General features: G+C 29.4%; 2 protein-coding genes across 5 annotated transcripts; both read left to right on the top strand.

The window, feature by feature from the left end:
• The first annotated feature begins 5 nt into the window (after positions 1–5).
• Positions 6–5440, top strand: Pur-alpha (Purine-rich binding protein-alpha). Of its 3 annotated transcripts, none has more exons than XM_075821619.1 (8): positions 6–481; positions 572–974; positions 1313–1449; positions 1517–1619; positions 1725–1864; positions 1932–2052; positions 2121–2227; positions 2292–5440. In XM_075821619.1, exons 2-8 carry the CDS (start codon positions 923–925, stop codon positions 2625–2627), a joined length of 996 nt encoding a protein of 331 aa, XP_075677734.1. In that variant the 5' UTR covers positions 6–481; positions 572–922; the 3' UTR covers positions 2628–5440. The 3 variants fall into 3 exon arrangements, with proteins under 3 accessions (XP_075677734.1, XP_075677735.1, XP_075677736.1); XM_075821620.1 differs by having other exon boundaries at positions 10–481; positions 572–968; XM_075821621.1 differs by having other exon boundaries at positions 19–481; positions 1746–1864.
• A 942-nt stretch (positions 5441–6382) lies between these two features.
• On the top strand, positions 6383–9792 carry LOC113789112 (uncharacterized). 2 transcript variants are annotated; one of them, XM_027338604.2, is made up of 6 exons: positions 6383–7237; positions 7687–7942; positions 8007–8474; positions 8554–8855; positions 8941–9129; positions 9319–9792. In XM_027338604.2, the coding sequence occupies exons 1-6, from the start codon at positions 6437–6439 to the stop codon at positions 9559–9561; spliced, it is 2259 nt and encodes a 752-aa protein (XP_027194405.2). In that variant the 5' UTR covers positions 6383–6436; the 3' UTR covers positions 9562–9792. The 2 variants fall into 2 exon arrangements, with proteins under 2 accessions (XP_027194405.2, XP_075677733.1); XM_075821618.1 differs by lacking the exon at positions 8941–9129 and having other exon boundaries at positions 6470–7237; positions 8554–8721; positions 9319–9462.
• The last annotated feature ends 3648 nt before the right edge of the window (positions 9793–13440 follow it).

Below are 13440 nucleotides of genomic sequence, written 5' to 3'. Positions count from 1 at the left end.
GGTGGTAAATTTCCTGTAATTTTTTTTCTTCAATATTCTGTGAATATGGCTGATGATGATAATTCTCCTTGAACGTTTCTGTTCGAAGACACTGTTGTTGTGTCTGGTGTGTGTTTGTTGCGGTGTAATGTAATGTAATGTAAATGTGTTTGTTTGTTTGTTGTGTGAGTGAGAGTGAGTGTTTTGTTTGTTTTGTGTTTGTTTTGGATTGAAGTTAAATCCGGGTGAAACAACAAAAAAAAAAAATAAAAGAATTTTGGATTGTGGATTGTGTGTTTAGGTTGAAAGGTCGTGAACGTCGTCTATTAATTCGATATATCGAATTATTCGAACGCGGATACCAACGTGTGTTTGTTTGTTGTGTGTTGAGGGGTATATACCGGCTTATGTAATACGGTTTTGGGTTTTTTGGATTCTGGTTTCGGTGCCTGTTAAACTGTAAATATTTTTTTTAGTAAACGGATAACACATTGTAAATTGGGTAAGAATCGAATACGATTATTTTTTGCTGTATTTTTTTTTTTTGTTAATAAAAGTGTTTTTTGTTTTGTTTTTATTGAAAATTTCTTAGGACCAAAAAGAAAGGAAAAGATTCTTGTTTTTGTATTCTGTGTTTGTTTGTTTGGATCACATCATCGTCATAGTGATACTTTGTCTTTTTGTGTATTGTGTTGTGTGTTGGCTGTTCATTGATAAAATTATTGATAATCATTTGATTACCGGCCACTGATATTATTCAAAAAAAAAAAAAAAGAAAACAAAAACAGTTTGTGTTGAAGCCTACAATCTACAAGATTGTTTGATATAAAGCAATTAAGCTCAACAAAAAACAAAAGAAAATCAACTTTTTCGTGTGTTGCATAATTGTGTGTGTTCATCAACCATTTTAGCTACAAAAATACATCAACAACAACAAACAAAAATGTCGGACGATCGAAGTGGAGAAGATTCTCATCATACAGAATCTAGTAATGGTTCATATTCTTTTTTGTTTAAAATTTTTCCATTTTCATTATAAACATTTATGGATAGTATAATTTTAGAACGATTCTCAGGATTTTAAATTAGCCAATTTTTTTACCTAGAATAATTCTGAGTTCCAGGATTGTGTTCCCAAAAAAAAAGAAATGAAAAAAAAACATAGTTTTGTCGAATGACGCCTGCTCGTTGAATATCGATAGTATCGATATTTAATTCAAACATATTCGAATAGGATTATCAAAATGTTATGGCGCGAAATTTCAAAATTCTGTTTTTTTTACAATTTTTGGAAATTTTTTTTTAAATCAAAAATTCTATCTATTTATTTTAGTATCATCAGCAGGCGGTGAACAACCAGCCCAACAAAATGAACAAGAATTGGCTACAAAAACATTGTATATTCAACATAAACGATTCTATTTGGATGTTAAACAAAATCATCGTGGAAGATTTATTAAAGTTGCTGAGGTAAAGAATTGTTGACCATTGTAAAATTGAATTATTTCAATTAATTTTGTTTTGTTTTGTTTCATAGGTTGGCAGTGCTGGCCGTAAAAGCCGATTGTTATTATCGATGGCTGCATCACGAGAATTTCGTGATCATTTAACAACTTTTTCCGAACTTTATGCATCATTAGGTAAGATTGTTGTGGTCAAATGATGTTGATGATTATGACGACAATTCTTTGTTTGGCAACAAATCAAACAAAAAAAAAAATCCTTATATAATAAACTAATATTAGGTTCATCATCATCATCGATAGGTCCACCAAATCTTGATAATTATCCGGAAGATGGCAAAATTAAATCAGAAATAATTATCAAAGATAATAGAAGATATTTTCTTGATCTTAAAGAAAATACTCGTGGTCGTTTTCTAAGGGTATGACAGTGTTAATGATCTATTTTTCTTCTTTTTTTTTGACATTTTGTTTAACTTTTCACTCCAGGTTTCACAATCATTTACACATGGTGGAACACGAACACAAATTGCTATTCCAGCACAAGGAATGATTGAATTTCGTGATGCCCTTACCGATCTACTTGATGAATTTGGCACCGAAGAAGGAGGTTAATTAATTAATTAATTGATTGATTGATTAATAATGAAGAATTCTAAACGGTTTCTTTTGAAATAGGATTTCGAGATACATTGCCGGAAGGAACGAATTTTCGTGTTGAAAATAAAAAATTCTATTTTGACATTGGACAAAATAAGATTGGTGTTTTTATGCGTATATCTGAGGTATTAAAAAATTGTCAAAAATTTCAAACAAAAAAAAATCTGATAATATTGAAATTTCTAATAGGTAAAAAGTAGTACACGATCATCGATTACTATACCTGAACGATCATGGGCACGTTTTCGTGACATATTTGCTGATTATGTTGATAAAATGAATCCAAATAATAGTGCTGCCAATACAACAACAGCCACCTCTTCATCAGGTGTAGCAATAAGTGGTGGCGATGAAAGTGGTATTTCCGCTTCCGAAAAAACAACAACTACGGGTACCAAATCATCAAGTAAATCTCAACAACAACAACAAGAATCATCATCATCATCTCGTAATAATGGTAATACAGCAGCAGCAGCAGCAACAACAACATCAGCAACATCATCATCATCAACATCGGCTAAATAAGATTTTATTTTTTATCAGAAAAATCACCATCATTGATTGATTGATTGATTATTTGCCGATTTTTTTTATTCTCAATCATTATTATTATTTGCCGATTTTTAAAAAAATGGATCCATCATCAATGCAGTAAAAAAAAAAGAAATGACAAAGATTTTATCAAATTACAGATTATATTATTAATTATTATTATTGATATTATATTATTATAATTATAATTATTTTAAAAAAGAAAAATGAAGAAGAAAAAAAAATTGTTACCAAAATTAACTGAAAAAAAAAATTTACCATTAACACCGTACACACCTACAAACACCAAACACAAACACACACTTACCAATGTTTACATTTACCTTTAGGAGAAATTCAAACAACAAAAGAAAATCAAATACATCATACAAATCGCCTACCCAACATCAGTAATTGAAATTATTGATCACAAGCAAATTATTTTCTTTCTTTCTTTCGTTTGTTTTTCTTTTTATCATTTTTTTTTCTTTTTGGCACGATTTTCCTCCCTTTCTCTCTCTATGTTGCATGAATAACATGATTTTATTTAATTAATTTGATGGATTTTCACTAAAAAAAAATCTTTGACGAAACTTTTGCTTTTTTTTCGATTTGGATGACCAACCAAGACACTTGTTTTACTGACCCACACACTGATAACATTAACACTGAATTGACACTGATGACAAACAGAAAAAAAATACTCGAAAAAACATATAATAAATGCAACAGAATAAGAAATGAACAAACAAACAAAAAAATTTTAAAAAAATAAAAGAAAAAAACTTTTAGGAATTTAAAAAAAAAATTCTTTTTTTTCCAAAAACAAAAAAACTCCAGAATGAAGAAAAGGAATTTAACAGACGACAGACAGACCGGAATTTTTAATACACCCACCAACGATTCTCTTTTATTTTAAAATTTTGATTAACACTCAATTACTCCCTTTCCTACGCCCAGCTACCTCCAGGAATTTTGCATCCTTTTTAATTTACATTTTCTTTGTGTTTGGATTTGATTTGATTATATTTTTTTCTGGATTAAATTCTTTGATTACCTGATTACCTGTATCAATCATCACAGGTATCACACAACCTTGTATATCCAAATAACAATAATATTTCAATCGGCCAGGTGAGCAACAACAGCAAAAAAAAACAACAATGATAGTGGTTTAGCACAAAAACAGGCTTACCTTCGAATTTTTCATTCAACAGGTAAATTTCAAAAGAAAAATGAATACCTGCTGCTGTTTTGTTTTGTTTTGTTTGCTTCCATATTGATTGAATTGAATTGATTGAATGAATAAAAGTATTGTTGGTTGTGAAAAGTGAAGCTAAACCTTTTTTTCTTCAGACAATCCAAGTGTATTTGACATTCATTCATTCATTGAATTTGTTTGTGTTTTACGTCTACCAAAAAAGCAATATTTGTTTTCATTGTTATCATCCGTAAAAATATACCTTTCTTTTTTTCAATTTTCATTGAAAAAAATTAGTCAAAAATCAAAACAAAAATGGTGTATCCGTGATACTTTCATTTCATCAATGTTGTTGTTGTTGTTTATGGCACGTTTTTGTTTTTTTTTTTGTTTGTTTTCGTTGAAATATACCAAACAGTTGTTGGGATACACACCACTATGCCATCCGCCAATTTACCGTATTTTGGAAAATAGACTAGTCCCCGACTTATATTATATGTGTGAAAAATTCTCGTTCCACTATGACACTGTCAGTTTTGTTTTCCCAAACCACTATAGAATCTCAATCTGCTGAATCATTCTCTATTCCAAATACGGCGACGACGTTGTTCATTCATTCATTCATTCATTGTATTGTTATTATCGGGTTTGATTCATTTTGATTCAGTAAGGGAGCGAAAACAAAACAAAAAATCCACCCAAATTCGGGTGAGTAGAAGCAGCAGCAGCAGCAATATTAGCAACCTATACCCATCTTTGTGTTATTTCAATCATCATCATCATTATCATCACGCCATCAACATATAATACAATGAGGAACTGGAAAAACAACATTCAAAATTCATGGTTATAGCTAAATGATTGAATGAATGAATCCATCAATGATGTCCACTGACTGAATGACTGACTGACTGATTCATTCATTGAATAAAAAAATGCGATAAAGACACACCAAGTTTAACATTGTTGTTGTTGTTGTTATTGCAAACATTATTATCATCAAATACATAATATCCTTATTGATGGAAAAAGAGAGAGAAAAGTAATAATTATTCAATGATAGTGATGTTTGATGTTTGATGATAGTGATGTGATGATGTTTGATGATAGTCAACCAAAGCTCAATATTGCAATTTGAATATATATTTGAAATGAAAATGAAAACCAAACAACGATACTAAAACGAACGAACAAAACGAACGAACAGCAACAAAATCTATCTACCATTTACAAAAAAAGACCAATTAATGTCACATCATCTTTATCATCATCATTATTATCATCATTATCATTGTTGTTGTTGTTGTTGAATGATATTTCCATTGCAAATCTTTATTTTTGTTGGTGTTTTTTTTTCACCCATAAATGCTACTCACAATAATATTTCTTCATCATCGAAGTGATAGTCAAAAAAAAAGCATCCTCAATTCATTTTCAAGATCGATTGATTTTCTTCTGCTTCTTCTGCTACTGATAAACTGTACATCATCAATCGAATGATTTGAATATAAAACAAATTTTTTTTGTTGAAAAAAGTTTTGTTTGAAATTCATCTAGTCTCTTCTTTTTTTTTTGGCAATATAATTCTCAAAAACAAACAAACAAATAAATCACTGGAAGGTAAGTAATAATAATATAATTTTTGTTCACTTTCTTTTCGCTTTCCTTGTTTCAGAAATTCATTTTGTTTTTCTTTCTCTCTCTATTCATTTTATCTTTCTTTTTTTGTATGTCCAGTAAATTCCGCTTCACAAGCATCGCATAATAATAATTCCTCAATCCGTTGCTTTCACTTTTTTGTTTCTATAGTTTTTCATTTTCATTATATGTGTGTGCCAGGCTATGATTATTGTTTTGTTAATGATAATCATGTCAAAGTAAATCAATTGTATATGGATACCTAGTTAGCTTTTTTTATTCGAATGAATTTAAAACAAAACAAAACAAACAGAAAAAACAGAAACAATTAGGCTTTAGTGGTTTGAAACATTTGACATTAATAATAATAATGAGAAAAAAAAATACATTATCATCATCATCATTATCGATAGGATTGATTGATTGATCTTTATTCATTTTCGATCCATTAAAATGAAAAGTATGCTATGTTATGACAATATCGCTTGTTTGTTTTTAGCTTTTGTTTCGTTTGGTTTGTTAAACGGTATTATCATTCAAACATGAATTTATTTTGATCTTTAAAAAAAACGACAAAAATCTATCACAACAACAACAAACACATGATAACAGGCATCATCATTTTTTGTTTGTTGTTGTTGTTGTCAATCAAATAATAACAACAACAACAACAACAACAACAAAATGATCGATTTGTTCATATAGAATGACAAAGAATTTCTATTCGATAATGATGATGATGATGATCACACTGTTTAACAACAACGACAACAAAAAATCGAAAAGTTCATAATCATCATCACGAGGATGATTGGTGTAAATGACAAGTTTTGTTCAAGATTCAATTGTTTTACAAATGTGAATCTCTCTATTCATATTCAAGAAGAAGAAAATAAATGTCCTCATTGATCTTTTGCACTTCAAATCGATTGTTTCGATTATCATCATCATCATCAGTTATTGAATGATAATAATTTTGCTTCAGGAAAAGATTTTTTTTTTGCAAAACGAAATGAATCAAAATGATTCAAATCAATTTGATCAACAATTATTAGATTCTTCATCAAATAATGATCAACAACAAATTGAAATAAATTTAAATTATAATTTTGTTTCCTATGAAGATTCAAATGATAATAAATGTGATGATCAATGTAAATCTAAAGTGTTAGTGGATCAAGATCAGAATGATGATGATGTGATTACATTTCGTTATGAACATTATCGTAGTCAAACATTTGCCAGTTTAGTTCGTTGTAATTCAAATGATTCTGTAGAATATTCTTCACAATCACAATCATCATCAATTTATTCTGAATCAGATGATGATCATCATCGGAAATTTCCCCGGCAAATATTTGAAGAAGATTTTATTGCAGATAAATTGCCATCAACAGCATTTGTGAATAATGATAAAGAACAACAGCAATCATCCGCAAAATCAGGAAAATTACGACAATTTTCTAAATGTCTAAGTTCAACCACAAATGATTTACATTCGTTATTTCGAAAATTTTCCTGTTTAAAACGTATATCATCACTTGTTGATTTAAATTCAAAAAAAACTGCTGAAACATTATTGAAAAAGAAACAACCACAACAGCGTCTTACTTATCAGAATGGAAAAACATTGACCAAATCGGATATAATACATTGTAAGGAATTTGAAGAAAAATCCAACATTGAACAAGAACAATCTTTCCGGGAAAATTCTCATCAACAACAATCATCATCAACATTCATTGTTCCTAAATTATATATCGAGGTACATATGAAATCTCTTCAAACAACAACAACAACAAACAACAACAAAAATTTAGTTTAATTAGCATGATTCATTCATTTCTTTCATTCAATTTGACATTATGGATACACCAAAAATGTCATCGTCATCGTCATCGAGCATGATTATTTGTCCTATTTATTAGTAAAATGTATTTTTGTTCGAGTTTTTGTGTAGCTTGTTGGTCAGTGATTATGATGATGATTATGGAGCAATTGGAACAGCCAAAAAATCTAGAATCTAGGCTAGAGATAAGACCAAAACACACACACATTAATTCTTGCTTCTGCTTGATTCTTGCTTCCCTTCTTTGTTTCCCTTCTTTGTTTCCCTTATTTATCGTTATCTGATGATTATTTTGATTAGTTTTTTTTTGTTTCACTAATTTTTTGTTTCTGTTCTCTTCAAATTAATTAACCCAAATATCATAGGAAATTGCCGATGGTGACAACACTCAAATCGAACAATTCAACGATCCAGTGAAAATAATTGAAAAAAATATTTCGAAAATCAATTTTAATAGTCAACAAACTACAACAACAAATCCCGATTATAATAACTTTGTTGATCAATCAAATCTGATTATATATTCTGAATCAGAATTATCAAACGATTCAAATAACAATACTCAAATTGTACAATCAATTTCATTATCAAATTTATATCCAATTCCGGATCAATCTTCTGGTAATAATCCTTTTTTACAAATTTTTGTTTACCTAAATGCTAATTCTGATTCACTATTAAATAGATTTTCATTCTGAATCTGATTATTCAACCGAAGACGTTCATAAAAGCAACGAATTAACAGAAAAAATGATTGCAAATCAACAGAATTTTGAATCAACACAAAATTCAACACCAACAAATCAACCATCATATGTAAATATTAGTCGTGTAAATCATGGTTATGTACCATATAATCGTTATACATCGGAATATCGTCGTGATGATTCACTTTTGCGTAGTCCAATTGAAGATCGTTTTACAAGTCTTCCAATAGAATCTACAACAAATAAAGGATTTCTACAACAAAAAGTTGAAAGTCTTTATGGTGAAACATTTGCCGAAGATTGGAATAAAAATCGTGTAAAAAAAGGTCAATCAATTGAAAAAAGTATTCAACCGAATCCTATTGATCAATCACCAGCTAATCAAATTAAAACAACATTGGCAAGTAGTAAATTATTTCAGAAAATAAATTGCGTCGATCATACAGGTGAAATAGTTCTGTTTGAATTGAAAAGTTTAACTTTGATTCAAATTTGATTTTCGTATTTTAAATACCATCAATGTAGATTCATCCGAAGATACAACAAATAAATCATTCGATAAAGATTGGTGGCTAAGAGAACATCAACCGCAATCAAATCGTAATCCGATTGATGATGGCCAAAATGATGGTCGAATATTTATGGAAAAAATCCAGGAACAAAAATCAAGAATACAGAATAAAATACAACAAGGTGAGAAATGGCTATCGAATCCCAAAGACATTCCCGAAGAATGTATAGGAAAGATTCGTGCGGCCATTGGAAAGGCAAATCTTTTGTTGAATAAAAAATTTCAACAATTTCAAAAACTTTGTGAAGATAGTATTGTAAGTGATTTGATTGTCATACATTTCTATTTATTTTCACTGATTATTTCTTTGTAACTTTACTTTAATTACATTTTAATTTTAGAATCAAACCGATGGCCAACCATTCAGAATTAAAAATGATGATCTACAAGGATTTTGGGATATGGTCATGATACAAGTTGTAGATATAAATCAAACATTTGATCAATTGATTCAATTGAAACAAAATCAATGGAATTTATCAACAACAGAAGAATATTCTTCGGATCAATTAGATTCCAATCATAAAACTGTAAATTTTTCACAAAAAATAAGAGTTGGCTAAGGATAAAAACATTTCTTACCAAACAATAATAATCATTTTTCTTCTTTTGTTTGTTTTTTTCTTTGGGTTTCTTTTGATATTTGATCTTTAATCTCGACTTTGCGATTTTATTAACACATTTTTTTCTATTCTTTTTTCTTTTTTTTTGGCTTGCAGATGAGTCCTAAATCGAGAATTTACCCGCGACAACCATCAAGCAACATACATGAAATAACCACATCATCACCAAGAAAATACGATACAAACAATAATAAAACATCAACAACTACCGAAAATATAAATAGTCCACGCGATGATGAACGACAACGTCGTTTAAGGGAAATTAAACGACGTGCTAAAATGATTATGAAACAAGACGATGAATCAGATGATATTCAAATATTTGCTCCATCCAAATAATATTAATTGATCACACATACACAATGACACACAAACACCTTTACCACACATAAATGATGGTATAGAATCGTTTATTCTTTCAAAATTAATATTTTTTGTAGATTTCAATTTCACATACCTGATTTAATCTGCTACGGTGCTAAACAAATTATTTTCGCGCCTTATATTACATAGATCTTTTTTCTAACCAAATTAATAAAAAAAAATTCAATAATTTTTTGTAAACTTTGATGAATCAATGTTGATTATTGTTTTGAATGTTTTTTGGACATGTAATGATTATAATGATTCAGTCTTGAAATTATGATAATTCACATTTTGAACATCAGATCGTGGTAAAATTATTTAAAAGAATCGTTTAACTTTTGAACAATAGATGACAGGAAAATCGTATACAATTTAATTTCAATTTTGAAACCAGTGCTGCCATCTTATGTTTCAACGAAAATTTCGTTTGAATTCCATCGATTTTTGTGATTTTTATATGAATAAATTCCAATTGAAACCCGTGCTGCCATCTTTTTTCTAAAGAAAATTTTTAAAATATCATCAAAAAATTCTGGATAAATTCCTTTTGAAACTTTAATGAATATTCTCTAATCAAAGAATAAATGATCACACAAAAGCATATTTACAAAAAAATTTATTTTTTATTGAAAAACATTAGTTAAATTTCATTATATGATGATGAATGGCTGCCAAATAATCTTTAAATTCGCCCGGTGATTTCATTGAATCATTTGTCCTTGTTGATTGAAAAAAATATCGATTCGGTTTGGGTGATCCATCGATAAACGTCAATCCACCATCCAAATGTCCAAAATGATTATCTAAAATTCTAAGGAAACTGAAAAAAAACGGTAGAATAATTTTTCTAAATAACAATTTTTAAATGAGTTTCTTGAATCAAATCCGTCTTATTTTTTTCGTAATTAAGAAGGAAAAAAACAATGGATGATGGTCCATTGACAAGAAACCTGTAGAAACGAGCTTCTGACACTTTAAATGTCTACAAAAGCCCGGATTCTACAGGGTAGCTCGAGAATGGAAAATCAAATAGACATATAGTTGTTGTTGCTGTTGAAATTTTCAATCTGGAACAACGTTTAAATTCTGGAACTGTTAATGTTAAACAAACAAACAAACAAAAAAACAAAATTCATTAATCAATTGAAATCAATTTTACATACAAACCATCTTTGAATCATTTTTTTTCAAATTCAAAATGTTCAATTCGCCAAAAGTACATACACAAACATCAAACGCCGCACATACACTAAACATTATCACTATTGAATTATCCATTCGGATAAAACTGAAATCAATGAAAAAGGAATGATGATCATGGCCAGAGGCCAGCTCTACATTGAATGGATGATAATGAAAATCATCATTCATTCATCTTACAATAATAACAACCAAAACAACAACAAACAACAATCTTCTCACATTTCTCTCACATCGTTTTTTCTTTTGGTAGATTCTCTCTCTTTTTATATATACAAAAAATTTCTGTCCATCAAACAGCCAACCATCATACACCTATTATTATTTATTTGTAAAATTTTTTCTTTTCTCAATCGAGGAGTACAACAAAAAGCAAAGCAAAATAAGAAATGTACATCTAAAATGAAATTGAGAACTATCATTATTAGTTGTGCAATGGAAAAAAACATTCGAAATGATGATGATAAACGTGTGTGTGTCCATTGAATATTTTTTTTCTTCCTAACCATAATCTCTTTACAACAACAACAACAAAAATTCAAGCTTTGATCATCATTCTCTCTATCTGTATTCTAATATTTTACACCGAAACAAACACACACAGTACACACGAATTTTCTTATCGTAATACAATGACATTAATATTCGTTAGAAAGAAAAAGATAGTTCGAGTATGTATGTATGTATATGTTTGAGTACACACCTTATTCACATCATTTCTTTAGTTACCATCATCATTATCATCATTACCATTACCATTACCATCATTATTATCGTTATATCCTATACTTTGCAATGAGAAATGGTTGAATGATTATAGACCTACCATTTGGAAACAAAAAAGAAAATTCAAGTTTCTGTTTTTCTGTTTATCCATCCTCTCTCTATCTTACCACAACTACAGCATGTAATAAGAGAGAGAGAGAGAGAAAGAATCATTGCAAAAAGAGGGAATACACAAACATTGGACGTAAATGACTTTTTTTTTGATCATCATCAATATAAACGCAATTAAGAAATGAAATGATGAAAATCAAAATCCAAATTTTTTCACAAAGACATCAAAAGAAAATGATGATGATAATGATGATTATCATCAAGCGAAGGAAAAGAGTAAGAGATAGAGAGAGAGATAGAAAGACATAATCATCTAATGTGTCGATCATGATGATGGGTAATGATGGTAATGATTGTTTGACGACATTCAATCATTTTCTTTTCGTTTTTTTCCCTGAAAAAAAGAATTTAATGTTTGAATTGAAATGAAATGAAAGAAAATTTTTCCTCAACGAATTGATGATAATGATATTTGTCGTTTTTTTTCTCTTCGCTTGAATTCGATGATGATGATGATGAAAATAATGGATTGATGGAATAGAGGGAAAAAGCGATGAATATTTTTTGGTTGTTATCGTTGTTCAATCGATTTGCCCAAAACACACACACACACAAGAATTTTTAAAATTTCTTTTTCATAAAGCCAGATCGAAATTCAGAAATTCCTTAGTCTCTATGGACCATTCTCTATATCGGCGTCAGTGTGTGTGTGTGTGTTTGATGAAATTTTTTTGGAAAAAAATTCCATGGAAAAAAATGAAAGAAAACTCAATACACACACACCGAACAATGACAACAACAACAAAAACTATAAAAAAAACAAACAAACAAACAAAAGTTTCCGGCAAATTTACCCAGAATATATATTCGTTTCCTAAAACAAAACGAAAAAACGAAATGGAAACAATTGATGCGAATAAATTACAAGAACGATAAAGAAAATAAACAATATTTTCAAAGATGTTTTTTTTTTGCTTTGGATGGATGGATGAAAAACTAAAAAACTAAAAAACACACCGCACACACACGAAAATTTCAACAACGAAAAAAACCATTTCAAATTCTAATCACTATTTGAAAAGTAAAGAATTTTTAAAATTGAAAGTTTTTCTTTGCAGTTAGAGAAGAATATCGACCGACCGACCGACCAAAGTTGGATGTGGATGAATGATTCTGAAATGATTCTTCGCTGCCAAATATATATAAAAAAAGGCCCATCCAGACACAGAATTTTTTTTTCGCTCTCGATTCTGGAACACCACACACACACCGAACAACAACTGTGTATCGTAATGTAAAATGAATGAATGAATCATCTATTCATCTTACACATAAACTACTTCCACCGAATTGCCAAAAACGAATTTCCGAATGAAGAATCATGGAATTTCGGAATAGCAACGAAAAAAAACCGTTGCTATTTTTTTTTCTGTTGTTGTCTGTCTGGCAAAAACTACTACTCGTACATAGAATAGTAAGGGTAACAACAACAAGAATCCCATACACCACCGAACTAAACTAAACTGACTATCGGTCGATCGGTTTTTCATTTTTTTTTCATTCATTCATTCATTTTAAGCAAAAAAAACCGTTGATCCATAGGGATCAATGTGGATCAGAGGTAAGGCAAAACAAACAGTGTAAAAAAAATTCATCCATCTAACCCAACACCACCACCACCACCATCATCATAATTTAGCGAAATGATTCACCAGAATTGAGAATTTTTTTTCTGTTTCTTATTCTGTTTTGTTGAACAAAAAAAAGTGAATCACGCAAACACGCATCCATATATATTTCCATTCATAAACATTG

This window comes from Dermatophagoides pteronyssinus, unplaced genomic scaffold (assembly GCF_027571235.1).
Source record: "Dermatophagoides pteronyssinus isolate colony J.1.1.1.1 unplaced genomic scaffold, Derpt_VIB-CSIC_2022.12 sq0011, whole genome shotgun sequence".
NCBI classification, from domain to species: domain Eukaryota; kingdom Metazoa; phylum Arthropoda; class Arachnida; order Sarcoptiformes; family Pyroglyphidae; genus Dermatophagoides; species Dermatophagoides pteronyssinus.
Note: the sequence above shows the minus strand (reverse complement) of the source record. Positions and strands in the feature narration are given on the sequence as shown.